Genomic DNA, 19,461 nt, shown 5'->3' with positions numbered 1-19,461 from the left:
TTAAATGCTGAAGGACTTCTTCACTTTCTGGCACTTCAATGCCGCTTTAAGCAACGCTTGTATCTGAAACAGATGCTGTTCTTCTGTACGTAATTCCAATATGATGTGCAGTGGATGGGAAAAAGTCACAAGTTGTGATAAAATAAAAAGGGGATAGAATCCAATGCTATTGCTTGTCTCAGGTTCATTTTATTCAATAAAATTTCTCACTGGAGCAATAATATAGTGAAATCGAAGACTTTATTTATCAGTATTTCCTCCATAATTTTCACAACATCCAAATCGTGACAGTAACACATCAAAGAACACTATGCAACGTACATCTGTACCGGCGACACCACTTATCATTCTAGCCCATTGGTTTCAAGCCTGGGAGTAATTACCCCTTGAGGGGTAAACTGAAAATTAATCACACTTTTGTAAGACTCTAATGTTCATTACGTAAGTTATAAATAATTACTTTTTCTCAACTAGTAGCATTAATGCGGTGTAGGTTACAGGTTCCTCACATAGTCGACCCACTACAGACATATGTTGTGCTTTGATCCGTACATCGTTGATGATAAAAGTGAGACATATACATAACAAATGCTAAATATCTCAAGAAAATGTCTTTTTCAAGTTGTAGATTAAATATCCCTAAAAAAATTTATTTTCCAAGTTGTAGATAATAACTGCGGTAGTACAGAAATTGCTTCCTTAATCGCTTCGTGACAGATAAATTAATTGACAGCACGACACAGCAGTGACTACATAATCGTTACTATAGTGCTGTACACGGTGGTATTATTATTAGACTGGTTAGACACAAAGCATTAACAGTCTGAAGTCGTCCGATTTCCGCCATTTCAAAAGTAAGAAATGCAGCAGTAAGGTGATCTACAAACAGTAAGTATAGTGCACTCGCCTGAACCTGTTTGATTTTAAATGAGACTGCAGTGTGTAGGCCAAGCAAGTGCCACAAAGGAAAGGGGTAACGCAGAGGAAGTACGTTTTGTAACAAGTGTCCACCCTCACTATGGATAGTTAGATTTCCTATCTGAGAAGGAATTGTTGGTAGTACTTGCAATGCACCACGAATTCCTTCGTGACTCCTTCTAATGCACACACACACTCCCCTCTCTCTCTCTCTCTCTCTCTCTCTCTCTCTCTCACACACACACACACACACACACACACACACACACACACACAGACTAAATCACACGCACACACACACACACACACACACACACACACACACACACACACACACACAGAGTAAATATCATTCACCTTTCATCATTTTAAAAATAAAAGTGTTCCAAGAAAAGTCTTTCATTCTATAGTTTAGTTAGGTGCTAAAGTTGGTGATAATGTGGGGGATTGGGTTGCAACAGAGAGCAGGGACGGGAGGGGGGGTGGAGGGGGGTTCCACATAACGTCTGATTGAACTCAGGAGTAATAGTCTAAGAAAGGTTGGAACCACTGTTCTAGTCAATATAGGATCTGTCATCACCAGACCACTCTGCTATCACCTTAACTCATAGAAGACCCTTTCTGTCAAATACTGGTGCAAGGTATTTCAAACACGAAACATAGTGGGGATTTCTGAAAACATCTTCCATGAGATTCGCCGAACCGTCGGCGATTTGGAAAAACTTCCCCCACTCGGAAGTGTGGCTGTGCGAGGTAAGCGACATGAGGCTCAGTGCACTGTAGTAGACGGCGCAGGTGCCGGCCGCCTGCACGTCGTCGACGAGGGCCTGCAGGGGGTAGCTGTCCGCCTCAGCCGCCATCTCCAGGCGACGCAGGAGCGCCACCAGCGTGCCGTGGTAGTCGGCCAGCAGCGTGTCCAGGTGGTCGCGGTGCACCTCCACGCTGGCGTTCCTGTACAGGAAGTGCAGCAGGTCCACTGCCCCACTGTGCACCTTGCTGCCCTATGACAGAAAAACAGTAAGTCTGTAACATCTTTACTGGATAACTCTGAGGTGGTACAAAATGGTTCAAATATCTCTGCGCACTATGGGACTTAACTGCTGAGGTCATCAGTCCCCTAGAACTTAGAACTACTTAAACCTAACTAACCTAAGGACATCATACACATCCATGCCCGAGGTAGGATTCGAACCTGCGACCGTAGCGGTCGCTAGGTTCCAAACTGTAGCGACTAGAACCGTGAGGTGTTACAGATTAAGAGGAACACCATCTGGCTAGAAACGTTAAGAACCTAGAAGGAATGATTCAGTGATTCAAGTTGAAAAAATGTACAGATGCTATATTGCTTTCGGTCAAGATATATGCACATTGATTCGGTTGGGCTGAGAGAGAGCCGTCGTATCTTCACTGGGCTAAGTCTGAATACAGCTATTCTAACCAACTCTACATTTCCTCCATGTTGCCACTACTTTGGTATTGTCGTGCAAGCTTGTCACTAACAAGTTCTATTGGGAAAAGTTTAGAAGGTGGTCCAAGGCAGGAGTGGGCTGATGTTCACTGAGATCACAATTCCCAAAGGAAAAAGTTAAAAGCCTTTATATTTCTACAAATTTCACTTCCTAAATTTCACAGTTCCAGGGAATAAAGTAGCACGAAAACCAAAGGGTCTCAAAAATGACCAGGAATTCTAAAGCTTAAAAGCTAAGTTTTGAGCAAAATGTTTTTCAGGAACTTGTGAGGGGGTCTGCTTGCCTGGATGGGCTTGCGTCTTGATATCTTAACATTTCAGCCAAGCAGATGTGCACATGGAAATTCAAATGGTTCAAATGGCTCTGACCACTATGGGACTTAACTTCTGAGGTTATCAGTCCCCTAGAACTTAGAACTACTTAAACCTAACTAACCTAAGGACATCACACACATCCATGACCGAGGCAGGATTCGAACCTGCGACCGTAGCGGTCTCGCGGCTCCAGACTGTAGCGCCTAGAACCGCTCGTCCACCCCGGCCGGCTGTGCATATGCACAGACTGGCTGTACATACTACCAACAACAAATCTAACACAGTTCGTGAATACACAGGAACAACGATCAAATCACAAGAAGCTGACTAAGGGAAGTGGCAACGGCCTTGCCGCAGAGGATACACCGGTTCCCGTCAGATCACCGAAGTTAAGCGCTGTCGGGCGTGGCCGGCACTTGGATGGGTGACCATCCGGGCCGCCATGTGCTGTTCCCATTTTTTGGGGTGCACTCAGCTTCGTGATGCCAATTGAGAAGCTACTCGACCGAATAGTAGCGGCTCCGGTCACAGAAAACCATCATAACGATCGGGAGAGCGGTGTGCTGACCACACGCCCCTCTTATCAGCATTTTCAGCTGAGTATGACACGGCGGTCGGATGGTACCGATGGGCCTGAAGACGGAGTGCTGACTAGACGAAGACAGGAAGCAAAACAGAAAAAATGACTTACTTTCACAACGTAGGTGAAACCGACAAACAGAAACAGTACTACTCTTACTTACAAGCTTACGTACACACAGTCTCCAGGCTTGTTACTATAGTATGATGCCTAGTGGAATGCTTATTAAGATGATGATGAAGAAATTTGTGCACACATCGACTTTCTATTATGCGAATTATGATGTTGTCAAACCTGCGAGACTTTGTTGCTATTATACAGCAGTTCTTCATTGTGTGAAACATCAACTCAAATATTTGCACATACACTGATGACCCAGAGCATTGTGACCACCTGATTAATAGCTTGTTTGACTGTCTTTGGAACGAAATACATCACTGGCCATGCGTGTTAGGGATCCGACAGTTTGTTGGTAGGTTTGTGAAGGTATGCAACATTAGATGTCTATGCGCAGATCATGTGATGGCACCCAATAGAGACCCCAAATTGGTTCCGGAGGATTCACATCAGGCGGTTTTGGTCGCCGAGATATCAACGTCAATCCACTATAATGATCTTCAAAGCACTGTAGCACGTTCTGGCTCTGAGACATGGACAGTCATACTGCTGAAAGGTGACATCAAGCATGAAAAGGTGCAGGTGGTTCGCAGTTGTCAGCGTGTCTTCGATAGCGCAGGAAAATGTCTCCAACAGCACAATACTGCTCTCGCCAGCCTGCGTCCGTGGCACGCTACACGTTTCGAGTCGCCGTTCATCTCGATGACGATGTATGTGAGGACGATCATAGACTTTTTTCCTTTTTTTGAGTCATCAGTCTAACAGTCTTCTCAATGGTTTAATGCGGCCCAACACGAATTCCTCTCGGGTGCCAAACTCTTCATCTCAGAATACCACTTGCAGCCTACGTCCTCAATTATTTGCTGGGTGGATTCCAATCTCTGACTTCCTATACAAGTTTTACTCTCTACCGTTCCGTCTAGTACCATGGAAGTTATTCCCTGCTGTCTTAACAGATGTGCTATCATCCTGTCTCTTCTCCTTGTCAGTGTTTTCCACATATTCCTTTCCTCTCCGATTCTGCGCAGCACCTCCTCATTCTTCACCTTATCAGTCCAACTAATTTTTTAACATTTGTCTGTAGCATCACAGCACAAATGCTCCGATTCTCTTCTATTCCGGTTTCCCCACACCCCATGTTTCACTACCATACAATCGGTGCTCCAAACGTACATTCTCAGAAATTTCTTCTTCAAATGAAGGCCTATGTTTGATACTAGTAAAATTCTCTTGGCCAGGAATGCCGTTTTTGCCAGTGCTTTTGATGTCCTCCTTGCTCCGACCGTCATTGGTTATTCACTGGTTGTTTTGTTGTCTAGGTAGCAAAATTCCTTAACCTCGTCTACTTCGTGACCATCAGTCCTGGTGTTTAAGTTTCTCACTGCTCCATTTCTGCTACTTCTCATTACTTTCGTCTTTCTTCGATTTACTCTCAATTTGCTGTACTCATCACACTGTTCATTCCATTCAGCACCTCATGGAATCCTTCTTGACTTTCACTCAGGACAGCAATGTCACCAGCGAATCATATCTTTGATATTCTTTCACCTTGAATTTTAATTCCACTCCTGAACCGTTCTTTTATTTCCATTATTGCTTCTTCGATACACAAATTGAACCGTAGGGAAGAAAGACTACATCCCTGTCTTATATCATTTTTAATCCGAGCACATCGTTCTTGGTCGTCCACTCTTACTATGCCCTCTTGGCTCTTGTACATATTGTACATTACTCGTCTCTCCCTATAACTTACGCCTATTTTTCTCAAAATTTCGAACACCTTGCACCATTTTATATTGCCGAACGATTATTCCAGGTTGAAAAATCCTATGAACGTTTCTTGATTTTTCTTTAGTCTTGCTTCCATTATCAACCGCAACGTCAGAATTGCGTCTCTCGTACCTTTATGTTTCCTAAAGCCAAACTGATCGTCATCTGACTTATCCTCGGTTTTTTCCATTCTTCTGTATGTTATTCTTGTCGCCAATTTGGATGCATGAGCTGATAAGCGGACTGTGCTATAATTGTTCCTCTTGACAGGTTCAAAATGGCTCTGAGCGCTATGGGACTTAACTTCTGAGGTCATCAGTCCCCTATAACTTAGAACTACTTAAACCTAACTAACCTAAGGAGTTCACACACATCCATGCCCGAGGCAGGATTCGAGCCTGCGACCGTAGCAGTCGCGCGGTTCCAGACTGAAGCGCCTAGAACCGCTTGGCCACATCGGCCGGCTCTTGACAGGTCTTTCGGTCTTAGGAATTGCGTGGATGACATTTTCCCAAAGGTCACATGGTATGTCACCAGACTCATACATTCTACACACCAACGTGAACAGTCGTTGCGCTGCCACTTCCTCAAATGATTTTAGATATTCTGATGGAATGTTATCTATCTCTTCTGCCTTATTTGATCTTCAGTCCTCCAGAGTTCTCTTAAATTTCGATTCCATTGCTGGATCCCCTGTCTCTTCTGAATCAATTCCTGTTCGTTCTTCAATCACATCAGACAAACATTTCCCCTCATAGAGGCTTCAGTGTACTCTTTCCACCATCCGCTCTCTCCTCTGCATTTAGCAGTGTAATGCCCACTGCACTCTTAATATTACTACCCTCGCTTTTAAGTTCATCGAAGGTTGTTTCGACTTTCCTATATGCTGAATTAGTCCTTCCGACAATCATTTCTTTTTCGACTTTTCACATTTTTCTTGCAACCATTTCGTCTTAGCTTCCATGTGCTTTCTATTTATTTCATTCCTGAGCAACTTGCATTTCTGTTCCCTTGAAATTCGCCGCGAGCAGTAGCGGCGCTCTAAGGCGCCTTGAACGGTTCGCGCGGCTCCCCCATTGGAGGTTCGGATCCCCCCCCCCCCCCTCCCTCGGGCACGTGTTTGTTGTGTGTATGTGTGTGTGTGTGTGTGTGTGTGTGTGTGTGTGTGTGTGTTTTGTGCATAGCGTATGTTAGTTTAAGTTAGATTAAGTAGTGTGTAAGCCTAGGGACCGATGACCTCAGCATTTTGGCCTCGTAGGAACTTACCATAAATTTTCAAGAAAAAATTTCTTGAATTTCCCGGAACATTCTTGTACTTTCTTCTTTCATAGATCAACTGCGGTATTTGTTCCATTATTCACGGTTTCTTTGCAATTACTTTCTTTGTACCTATATTTTTCTATCAAACTTCTGTGATTGCCCTTTTTAGATATGTCCATTCCTATTCAACTCTATTGCCTCCTGAGCTACTCCTTATTGCTGTATCTATATCCTTAGAGAACTTCAAGCGTGTCTTATCATTCCTTAGTACTTACGTATCCTACTTCTTTATCCTATTTCCTGATTAATCTCTTCAACCTACTCTTCATTACTACTAAATTTTGATCTGAGGCTATATCTGCTCCTGGGTATGCCTTACAATCCAATATCTGATTTCGAAATCTTTGCCTGACCATGACGCAATCTAAATGAAATCTTCCTGTACCTCCTGGCCTGTTCTTAGTAGACCTCCTCCTCTTGTGATCTTGAACAGAGTATTCGCTATTACTAACTGAAATTTATTATATAACTCAATTAGTCTTTCTCCTCTCTCATTCCTTGTCCTAAGCCCACATTATCCTGTAACGTTTTCTTCTACTCCTTCCTCTACAACTGCTTTCCAGTCCCTCATGACTGTTAGATTCTCATCCCCCTTTACATACTGTATTACTCTTTCAGTATCCTAGTATACTTTCTATCTCTTCACTGTCAGCTTACGAGGTCGACATGTATACCTGAACTGTCGTTGTCTGTATTGGTTTGCTGTCGATTCTGACAAGAACAAGCCTATCACTGAACTGTTCACGAACACAATCTCTCTGCCCTGCCTTCCCATTCATAACGAATCCTGCTCCCGTTATACCATATTATGCTGCTGTTGATATTACCCTATACTCATCTGACCAGAAATCCTTGCCTTCTTTCCATTTCACTTTACTGACCCCTACTACACCTAAAGTGAGCCTTTGCATTTCCCTTTTCGGATTTTCTAGCTTCCCTACCACGTTCAAGTTTCCGACATTCCGCGCCCCGACTCGTAGAACGTTATTCTTTCGTTGGTTATTCAGTCATTTTCTCATGGTGACCTCCCCTTTGGCAGTCCCCTTCCAGAGATCCGAATGGGGACTTTTCCGGAATCTTTTGTCAGTTACAGACAACATGTACTGTGGATCCACGTTATGTGTATTTAACGCAGTGGTTCCGGTGTTAATCATTGCTGATTCTTCCGCCTTTATTGGCAGTTTCCCAACCCAAGGACAAGACAACTCCCTTAACATTTGCCCGCTCCTCCGCCCTCCTTGGCAAGGCCGTTGGCAGAGTGAGGGTTCCTTCTTAGGCCGTAAGTCTTCGGCCGCCAATGCTGACTATCAATCAAAATTCAAGCGGCAGCGAGTTTCAAACCCGGGACCGAGAACGGTTTCATTACTAGTCAAAGACGCTACCCCTACACCGCGGGTGCAGGTTGCCAGGTATCAAGTTTGGCAAAAATATGACGCTTTCGAAGAGCCAGCACATTTTGATTGATCGACGGTCGAGTCACGATTCCCCTTTGCCCACTGCAATCGTAATACGCTAGCGATGTTTACACCCACATTATCGAGTCTAACCGCATTGCTTTCCTGTTTTAGCACATTCCTCGGATTATATTGCGAAAGATTTAAATGTCAACATTAACAAGCACTATAACCCTGTAACTATCTTTCTAGGCGCTCAGCCCGGAACCGCGGGACTGCTACGGTCGCAGGTTCGAATCCTGCCTCGGGCATGGATGTGTGTGATGTCCCTGGGTTAGTTAGGTTTAAGTAGTTCTAAGTTCTAGGGGACTGATGACCACAGCTGTTAAGTCCCATAGTGCTCAGAGCCATTTGAACCATTTTGTAACTATCTTTCCCAGAGCTTCTGAGTACAATTATGAAACGTATACAGTTCCTTTAAAAACTCACACTTGTTTTGATATCTCGGTTGGTACCAGACTCTGAGCATTATCCATACATAACAGACTCTGAGCATTATCCATACATAACATTATGTGCCCCTTAGCATACCATTATTCTCAGAAAACCTTGTTTCGATATCTGGAACTGTTCACGAAGTAAAAGGTGTGCTACGACTTAAGCGACCCACCCTACGTATTGTAAACAGCTAATGTCATATCACACTTCCATGGGGCACTCCTGAAATTACCTTTACATATGTCGATTTTGTTCCATTAATAGCGACGAGTTGTGTTCTCTCTGCAAGGAAGTCTCGAACCCTGCCGCAAGTCTGGTCCAGTACTCGGTAAGTTGGAGATCTTTTCACTTAATGTCAGTGTATGATGGTGTCAAATGTCTACCTGAAGTCTAGGAACACTGCATCAACCTAAGTGCTGACGCCTACAGCACTGTGGAGCTCATGGAGTTACAGAGTGAGCTGAGTTTCACAAGTTCGCTGTTTCATTTTTTTAAGGAGATTTTTGATCTTCGAAAACGTCACAATATGCTAGCATAGAACATGTTCCAATATTCTGCAACAGATTGATGTCAGTGACAGGGACCTATAATTATGTGCAGCTGTCCTACAACCTTTCTTAAAAACGCTTCAAGTGGTGTATGTATTTTCGAAAGCATGATTTTAACCCAAATACCAGCTCTTACAATAGAGCATTGATGATGTAACACAATGAAAGCAGTGATGTCCATTCTCCTGACAGAATAAAGTCTAATACTTTGTTTATATTTGATGATGTTGCTGTAGGGAACCAAGATTAAATACAGAAATATTTCCGCTTTTGTCGTTACAAGGTGGTGGCTGTCTTTCATTTGAGCCAAATATACAGCAAAATTCCAAAATAGTTAGTGATAAAACACATATTATTGTCATCTTCAAGACAATAAGAATTAAATTCAAATTTATCAAGTGCATATAAATGTGAATGACCTTCAAGGAATCTGTGACTATATGCGAAGTTTGCTAGAATCGCACAATGTATGGGATTTTCGTTAGTGAAGACCGTTGAATGATGGTCGATGCAGATGAAATTTCCAGGAGCTTCTTTTTAAAAGATAATGTACTAATATGTAATTCTACCAGTGGCTCTGAGCACTATGGGACTTAACATCTATGGTCATCAGTCCCCTAGAACTTAGAACTACTTAAAACTAACTAACCTAAGGACATCACACAACACCCAGTCATCACGAGGCAGAGAAAATCCCTGACCCCGCCGGGAATCGAACCCGGGAACCCGGGCGCGGGAAGCGAGAACGCTACCGCACGACCACGAGCTGCGGACAGTTCTACCAGTACATTGCGTACTATGGACAAGTACACACAAATGATGTGCTCTCACAAATGAATCAAAATGTTCAAACGTGTGTGAATTCCTAAGGGACCAAACTGCTAAGGTCATCGGTCCCTAGACTTACACACTACTTAAAATAACTTATGCTAAGAACAACACACACACCCATGCTCGAGGGAGGACTCGAAACTCCGGCGGAAGTGGCCACGTAATCCGTCACATAGCGCCCTAGACCGCACGGCCACTCCGCGCGGCCACAAATGAATCTACAGAGCCTTGAGAGCTCAATTACTTATATACTTCTAGACCAACGAAACTACTCAATATGTTTATTCTCATACAAAATATTAAACGAGCATCGGGAATCTATGGAACACTAGAAGAATTTAATATATTAACGAATCAGTTGATGGGCCATAATACTTAACTTGCTTGTGAAGATAATTAATCATAGATGGTAATCACACTGTTATCCATTACACTATGGAAAAATTTGTATAATATCACACATTCATTCTGAGGGGATGATGCCTTGGCCAACACACGTTTCTATGTCGATGCAAAAACTGAAAATATCAACGAAAATCTTACATGCTATAGCAGGAACCTCGAGAAAAGAAATGAAAATCTTAAAAGCTGTACTACAAAAATTGAAATTGCTAGAAAGGTTAACACAATTTCTAAGAGAACTAATCAGGATATCAACGCACATTACGAGGAGATTGAGCAGAAATTAAATATAGAATTCGAGAGCATGTGGAGGAGAATGAATACGCTAGCAGCAAGGACTTGTCACTCGCAGAAGGTATGACAATGCTCCATTCTGGAGCTATCAAAATGGTTCAAATGGCTCTGAGCACTATGGGACTTAAGATCTGACGTCATCAGTCCCCTAGAACTTAGAACTACTTAAACCTAACTAACCTAAGGACATCACACACATCCATTTCCGAGGCAGGATGCGAACCTGCGACCGTAGCGGTCGCCCAGTTCCAGACTGAAGCGCCTAGAACCGCTCGGCCACACCGGCCGGCCTCTGGAGCTGTCCACGAAAGTACCAAGGATATAAATGCCTTAGAAGAAAACTTTGACAAATGTATTATGGATATAAATGGTTGGCAAGAAAGCATAACAGAGGTATGGAGAAGAAAGCACCAGCAAAATTATCAGGGATATAAATGCTTGAGAAGAAACCATCGACAAAGGTATCTATGATATAAAAGCTCGAGAAAATAGAAGCGGCAATGTATCAGAGATGATAATTCACGACTGTAAAACCGTGTCAGACCCATTTTGAAATTATTCAACAGTTTAAGTGTAAATGTTGATGAAACTGACAAAAATCTCCCAAACAACAAATCAGAGTATGTAAGTTGTACACTACCTCTAAGTCTGTTTAGTAGACAACAGCACATAAATGAAACGTAAATTCATTTAGGCACGTATGGCCACTCAGCAGAACTTATGGTCGCTGAAAGTTGGGTTGTTGGAAAGAGATGTTTAAGGCTGTTACTGAATCCCTAAAACGACTCTCGCACACGTCTGTAAGACGGATGAAGGCACAGAAGAAGGTGAAGGAAATACCGTTATTCATTTCGTTACCCGTCATGAAGATGTCAAGGAAGATGAAACATATGGAGTCGGCAGGGTACACCCTTTAAATTTAACGAAACGTGCTTCCACAACCACAGTAATGTATTACGTGAAAATATTACTTCGCTCGCGTTCGCGAGTCCAATTTAGCACTACCAGCAACCGTTGGCACGGTATTTGTGCGAAAAATACCCTACTGCATTTGATTTGTTGCTGTGCCAGAGATGCTACCCCTTGTGATCTCACCAGCACGTGTCGACCCATGTGACAGGCTACTACACGTCTGGTGAGGTTTTACACCCTTACACACGATTCCTTATCCTTACCGTCCCTCTCCCCTGCAGCTTCCACTTTATAAGGTGAAATCTAAGCAAGATGACCATCAATCAAGATGAAGACCATATCAGTGGATCCAACTGCTGGACACCAGGGCACCAGGCACAGCATCAGCAAATCGGCCCTCTGAGAGGTGAAGCACCACTCCTGCCCCCCGCCCCCCCCCCCCCTCCCTCCATGGGCACACACGCAATCAACGCTTCATACCATACCATCCCACAAAGTCTCCAAGCTGCAAGACACAACACATTCACCCACTCAGAAGATCAGAGAGCAACAACCACCTCCACCACCAACATTCCCCCTCTGGCACCAGAGGTAGTCCACCTTGCTAAAATGATAGAAGCCATGAGTGAGGCAGTCGTCCCTGTGAATTAAATTTCAGTAAATCGCAGCTCAAAACAGCTGCAGCAAAGGTGGCCCTCACGGCTAGCACAAAAACTTACAACACTCAAAATGGCCTTTAGATCGCATGGCCTAAAGATATGCATATTAAATGCATGCCTAACCAGGTGGAAGAATTCTGACATTTTTACTGGAAGAAGACATGGACCTTTGCCTGCTTACAGTGGCACATCTGAAACAAGGCGTCCGTGATGGAGTGTCAAATTATACATGCCGCGTGAGAGACTAACCCACAGCTGGGCGCAGAATGGTTGTCTATGTTAGGAGGTCACTGCACCATCATCCCTGTCCCCTGACCAACCTGACGATGTTAGAAGCCAACACACATACAGTGTATCCACCCTTCAAGGGGAAACCTGGAGCGACCAGACGTCGAGTGTGTGTGTGTGGGGGGGGGGGGGGGGGGGGGTTGAGGTTTTCGGGCGCTAAACAGCGTGGTCATCAGCGCCCAACCAGACGTCGAATCCCTGCTGTCCCTTCAAGGCAGGCTATTCATCGGAGGGAACCTGAATGCAAAATACGTAATCTGGAACTCCGGCTTGATCAATATCAGCGAGAGGCGGCTGCTCCAAGACGCCAAAAACTATGATGCCACAATCATTGGCCCACATATTCTACAGGGCCAGAGCCCAACAAACGTGCTTAGCACCATGCTGACGCACTGATTAAAGGATTATCATTTATTATCACCGTGAGCACGAGTTTGGGCTTGCCATCAAACCACTTCCCTGTGGTATTCAACATAGACCTACACAGTGTAGCACCGCATCCATCACTGCTGGGCTGGACCTCAAGGGTATAAGACGTCTTTGTGAGAGGTCGTCGGTAAGCTGGGCGCCAAAGCAAATGCACTTGCGGTTGTGTTTGCAGGTAATTTCCCTCCAGTTGATGAGCCACGTGACCCAGAAAACATAGAACTGGTCACTGAACGTCTGCACCAGTTCATGCCAGACCCAGAGGGAGGCGACGACATTGAACTATCATCAATATAAGGAGTGTTGCTGCAGCTCAGAATTCTATTTGCCAATAAAGCAGCTAGATTAGACATGCTGACAAACTAGACACTAATGGAAATGCCACAGACCACAGCTGCAGTGCTGCCAAAATCATTCAGAGGCATCCTGAGCACAGGCAGCAGCCACAATATATGGATATAAGTCCAGAAAGGATCACTGCCTGTCTCACAGCTGACAGGCCCATAAGCCTCATGCCACCAGTTTCTAAACTCCTCAAGCATCTGTTCCTGAGCTGGTTTCTCCAACATATCGAAGCATGCCAGATGCTACCGGAAGAACTGTTCTGGTTCAGAAGATGCCATGCCACAACCCACCACCTGCGGCGTCTCGTCGAGGAGGCAATGCATTCTACTGAGAGGTGGGAATACTTCGAAGCAGTATTTCTAAATGTCTCTCTTGCCTTCGATAGCATGTGGCACAATGGCCTCCTGCATAAAATACGCGTACAGGAAGCGACAGTGCCACACGTTCAACTGCTGAAGTCCTACCTCACCGACCACACATACCATAACGAGCACAAGAAGGGGAGTCAAGCCAGTGACACACCCTAGCCAGAGTCCAACAACCAACAAGGGAGCGTGTTGGGACCCTTGCAGTAGGGCGCAACGGCACTATCCGCGGACAGCATGATGCTGTGCCTATGGTGCAGGAGCACCAGGTTCCTATAACACTGCCTACAAAGGGCAGCCGATGCGCTCACTGACTGGGGAAAAAAGTGGTATGGTCTTCAACAATGCAAAAACACAGGTGATCAGCAGAGGCAGACGACCGTTCACAGCTGCCGTGCCACCCTTACTTGTGCCAGTACTCCCATCCTATGAAGAAGCACCACGTATTACTTGGGCATCACTATGAACAGACGCCTCATCCGTGAGCACCATTCAATAAGCTACACCAGAAAGCAATGTGTAGTCTGAGGACCGTACACCTGTCGCTCAACCGGGACTCATCACTGGAAGAAGGACTTGGCATTACATTTTACTTCATACTGATGCACCCATTGTTAAAGTATGTTGCAGTAGAGTGAGGGAACTCCACCCTGAAGAACATGCTTCACCTCTCATGGGACATTCCCACCATGGAGATACAGGAACTCACTGTAGTCCCATTACTGCAAGATAGGTACTGTCAACTGACCACACATTCTACAGGAAGTGTGTGAAATCCAGCAGCAAACTAATATTTGTACTAGGTAAACGAGTGGACACTCAATGGCTACATATGCTGAACACACAACAATAGCAGCATAAGTGAAAGAAAACCATAGTCGTCAAACACCAAGCAGTGCTCTCCCTGGAGAGGAAAAGAACTCCAGATTCGCCAAACACCAAGCGGTGATGTTTGTGGGGAGACAAAAATGTTTGTGAAACTTCAGTGTAGATGACCATCAGTTGTTTATTTTTATGCTCAATGCTACCGGTTTCGATCAGTACATCATTATCAAGCGGAAGCCCAACGGACAGACAAAACATTTAAAGTGCACGGGTTACAATATGCTGCCAAAATAAAAAAAAATATGGCTTCAAAAAACGTAGAAATTTCTTATAAAGCGTTACTAGCTTGCCACTAAAGCATTTGAAGTGAACAACTTCGATGTAGGTAGAAAAACATGCGAGTCTATTTTGCTTTATTTTGTTGAGTTACATAGCTACAGTGGCTGACTGCACTCCAAATGAAATCGTAGACATGATTACTATGTTAGGAGAGCGCAATGGTGTTTATGTGCACGCGGTTGCATTTTATGCTAGACGATTTCCTAATTGACGACACTCAAGTATCGTCACCTTTCGCGATCTCTGTGAATGCGATCGGGATAGACGGTTACATCTTGTACGTCCTCGTCATGAACATGGAGAAAATGAGAAACGCGTCATAGTCGTTCTTGCAGTGGTCAAGCTAAATCCCCATATTAGTTCAAAGCAAGTTCAAACGGAACTATGATTATCGTAATCAACGAATCTCAGAATCCTAAATGCGTGGAGATTTCATGCTTACAGTATCACATTGACCCACAAACTAACACTTTCGTTCGAGGAACGCCTTGTATTCCATATCTGGCCGTACATCATCAAGAGGTGTTCACATCTGTTTCCTGATGAAGCTACATTTACAATACTGGTTAATTAAGTAGGCACAACTGTCATTACTGGTCGTATATCCATCCTCACTGGTATAGAACTGTTGATGGCCAACATCGTTGTTGCCTCAACGTTTGGTGCGTGACTGTCAGTGGCTATCTGATTGGTGCCAACTTTTTAACGTTAATTTTATAGAAATATTGAGAAACCATTTACCTGGGTTACTTGAAGCTGTTGACACAGAGACAGATAAGGAATGTCGATGCAAGTGGATGGTGTACTGCCACATTACTCACGTATCATAAGGACATTTTAAATGAATTATATCCATACTAACGGCTTGGACGTGGTGGCCCCTTTCTATGGCCCGCTTGTTCATCCGATCTAACTTTCGCTGATATTTACCTTTCGGGATATTGAAAAATATTTGTTAACAGCAGCAGCCAATGACAAGAGAAAACATGATGGATCGTATCCGGAGAGCTAGTGCAATCGTTCCACAAGGCGTCCTGCTTTCCAGTGTCAGACATTTCTTAAGGAGGATTAATTTGTGTATTGAAGCAAATGGTGACCACTTTGAGCACATGCTCAGCGGTTAATTTCCACGTACAAAGTGTAAGACACGGGAACTCTTTAAATTAAGCACTCTAAGGATGAGTGGTGAGGGGAGTCACTCAGCCACTTGTAAATCAATTATCTACTTTTTACTTATAAGTGGTCTGTTTTTCAAATGTCAAAAGAACATTTCTACATTGTGACGCATTTATTTGTGCCAATAAACACATTAATTAAAACTTAAAGTTCAAACTTCTCTTCCCTCTTTCCAAATCCGATGTCACAAATAGGGGCTTCCATTAAACAAAACTCAACCTTCGAATGACCTTCGATGATTACCTTTAAGATCAAGATTATTGTTAATGAGTAGTGACCGCTTACGCTCCTTCGAAATTGTATCGCCGGCCGAAGTGGCCGTGCGGTTAAAGGCGCTGCAGTCTGGAACCGCAAGACCGCTACGGTCGCAGGTTCGAATCCTGCCTCGGGCATGGATGTTTGTGATGTCCTTAGGTTAGTTAGGTTTAACTAGTTCTAAGTTCTAGGGGACTAATGACCTCAGCAGTTGAGTCCCATAGTGCTCAGAGCCATTTGAACCATTTTTTGAAATTGTATCGAACATTGTATTCCGCTGCATCCCTCCTCATTTCTGAATTAATGCTTCTTAGAAGTAAAAACATGTTTGCTTATTTGAACTTCATTGAACATTACCAAGACGTTGAATAATGTATCATTGTATACTTACCATTTGCCGCTTTTTTTCAGGTCTTCAATAAAATATTGCAGCAGCCATTTAAAAAAAAAACCAATTTAGCCTCCTTAGTCGCCTTGAAAATCATGTCCAAGGTCACCCATTAGTAGAATTGCGTGAGCCTCTTTGCCACTTGCAAAAACATTTTGCTGTATCTCATCTCCACCCTGACTTATTCCTGATTATGGATTAAAAGTGGCTACCATGTATACACCTAACATGCTGTGTATGGACAAGGATGTAAGCCTCCTGGCAGTCGTGCTAGAACAGTCCTAGAGTGTATGCATAAAGATATATAAGCTTGAAATTTCCTGACAGATTAAAACTGTGTGCCGGACCGAGACTCGAACTCGGGACCTTTGCCTTTCGCGGGCAGGTGCTCTACCAACTGAGCAACCCAAGCACGACTCACGCCCCGTCCTCACAGCTTTACTTCTGCCAGTACCTCGTCTGCTACCTTCCAAACTTAACAGAAGCTCTCCTGCAGACCTTGCAGAACTAGCACTCCTGAAAGAAAGGATATTGCGGAGACATGGCTTAGCCGCAGCCTTGGGGATGTTTCCAGAATGAGATTTTCACTCTGCAGCCGAGTGTGCGCTGTTCGAGTCTCGGTCCGGCACACAGTTTTAATCTGCCAGGAAGTTTCATATCAGAGCACACTCCGCTGCAGAGTGAAAATCTCACATATAATCTTGATACATCACACCTATTTTAGCATGGGACACCGCACTCGTAAACACAGATACCGAACTAGAACTTTTCACCACTGTAGATAGGCTGTTGTTTATTGATGCGAGATTTCTGGAGGACATAGCCCATGCGCCAAGGTAAATAACCCACAAATGCATGAAATGTTCAAGAACACCTCTTCCAATTCAAGTTACATCATGTACTTTGATGTGAACAATTTAAACACTTCCGCCATGCAACAATGTCTAGCAACTGGAGGCTTTCGATGACTAAAAAAATCCTAGTACGTGTGTGTGTGTGTGTGTGTGTGTGTGTGTGTGTGTATGTGCGAGTGTGTTTGTACCTTATGGTTATCACCACAATGACACTCATTAAAACAAACGAATGTGAATAAAGCCTCTAAAATAGTTACATACTCATGCACTCAAATTGACTACACAATCACTCCATCTCTCATTCGCTAAAACAACCGAAAAAAGTAAAAGTAGCTATACATGAAATTAAAACACAAGTAAAACGACATAGGAGCACATGGAAATGTCACTGGCTGATCACTTTAAAAAAAAAACATAGGTGATCCAGTCACCCTGTTAACACATTTAAACCATCTCCCTAATATCTCGGGAAAAATGGTGGAAAATTAACAAACATTAAAAGTTGAACCACATTCATTTGAACGTTACTTAAAACAGAGGGCAGATCCGTCGGTAAATCCGCCGCGGCATGCTAGTCCGAAAATAAAACACAATCGAATAAAATGTGGCGCACAGTGATCTGTACGCCACAAGCACCACACATGTGACGGCTCCCTCGCCGGTGCAAGAAGCCATGCGTAACAGAGCCGTGGCCTATGTGAAGGCGGATAAGGAGGACATCGTCCCGTCAACATGGCTGGAAAGAGGTACGCCATGACCACGTTGTGTCCTTTATTTGACGGAGCTTATTGTCTGTTACTTCCAGCCACTCATCCTCCCACTGACGCAAAACTCTAGATCTCAACAGCGAGGCTATAGGAAGCAGAGGGATTGCACATTGAAATAGCTGAGGGTCATGATACGCCTAGTTGGTTGCTACATCTGCCCTTTCGTTCCCCGCAATACCCATACACCAGCGGAACTCACTTCCTTCCCCAGCTGTTGTAGTTGTCGGAGCCCATCCTGAATATTCTGGAGTACTTTATCTGCTAGGTACAAACGTTGTAGAGAGCACTCAGAGAATCTGAACAGACAAGGAATTTAGCACTAGAAGAACGTCTTATCTGCTCCAGTGCCTGCAAGATCATATATAAATCTGTGTCCAGTACAGTGAAGTCTTAAGGCAGGTGGGTTGTGAGGACACAATCCGGGAAAAGAACAGAGCAAACAACGGAGTCACCATGCTTAGACCCATCCTTAAAGACAGCTACATAGTAGTGATGCTCATATAAAATGTCATAAAATATATTAAAAACGGAAGTAGGAGTGTAGCCTCTCCTGCACTGCACTAAACCGAAAATTACCCTGGGCCGCTGCAATAAAGGTAGTGACTGCCAGTTAAAACACTGAATTAGTGGCTGTACGTGCTCCACATCAAGTGACGCCAGCAAATTCTGCACACGGATGCCAAATGGCACTGTCGCTCGTGGATGTTTGGAGAAAAGGCGTTCCAGAGCGGGAGAATAACAGTATGGTATGCAGATGAAGTCAGAGCTGATCATACCTGATGCACCGTGAGGAGCTGTCGGCGGATGGTGAGTGGTGGTTCCCCACCCTCAGCACAGAGACTGAGTGTGGAACTGGTCCAGTAAGCACCTGTGGCCAGCCTAATCTCATGGTGGATAGCGTCAATAATCTTCGTTAGAAGGCCTCGCCGACCCATACATTGTGCACCCATAGTCCAGCCGTGAACACACAAAAGCCCTATAAAACTGGAGCAGACGCGCTCTGTCTCCTTCTCAAGACCTGTGACTAAGGCACTCTGAGATATTCAGTGCCTCGCTATCGGGACTCTCGAGTGTGGTAACCACGACAGTTCAGAGTAAAAAATAAGGCCGAGAACCCTCACCATTCTCCTGTTTAAAACGATCTGACAACGTGTCACTAATTCAGGTCTTAAAAAACTGCTGAGACAAGAAAAGTCATATGAAGATGGGGGGGGGGGGCACAAAAAGCCCCATTGAAGCAGTTCCGAAAGCAAACCATATTTCCAAGTGGTGTCATACGCCTTTCTGATGTCGAAGATTGTGCCAATACAGTGATGTTTATGTAGTAAAGACTGCTGAACAGTCGCCACTAGTAGGGTTAGGTTGTGGACAGTGGACCGAAATCTCCAAAATCCACCCCAAGAGCGG

General features: G+C 44.2%; 1 protein-coding gene and 1 pseudogene across 1 annotated transcript in view; one reads left to right on the top strand and one right to left on the bottom strand.

Annotated features, from left to right (window-relative positions):
• Positions 1 to 1,247: 1,247 nt before the first annotated feature.
• The window catches only part of LOC124595424, a 37,212-nt gene continuing 18,998 nt past the window's right edge, over positions 1,248 to 19,461 (bottom strand). Inside the window, exon 3 of the mRNA XM_047134160.1 lies at positions 1,248 to 1,919. Coding sequence (XP_046990116.1) covers positions 1,524 to 1,919 — 396 coding nt within the window. The 3' untranslated portion in view covers positions 1,248 to 1,523. The remainder of the gene's footprint in view (positions 1,920 to 19,461) is intronic.
• LOC124597547 lies at positions 3,040 to 3,157 on the top strand (annotated as a pseudogene).

This window comes from Schistocerca americana, chromosome 2, assembly GCF_021461395.2.
Source record: "Schistocerca americana isolate TAMUIC-IGC-003095 chromosome 2, iqSchAmer2.1, whole genome shotgun sequence".
NCBI lineage: Eukaryota > Metazoa > Arthropoda > Insecta > Orthoptera > Acrididae > Schistocerca > Schistocerca americana.
The sequence above is the reverse complement of the archived record's forward strand: the minus strand, read 5'-3'. Positions and strand labels throughout refer to the sequence as shown.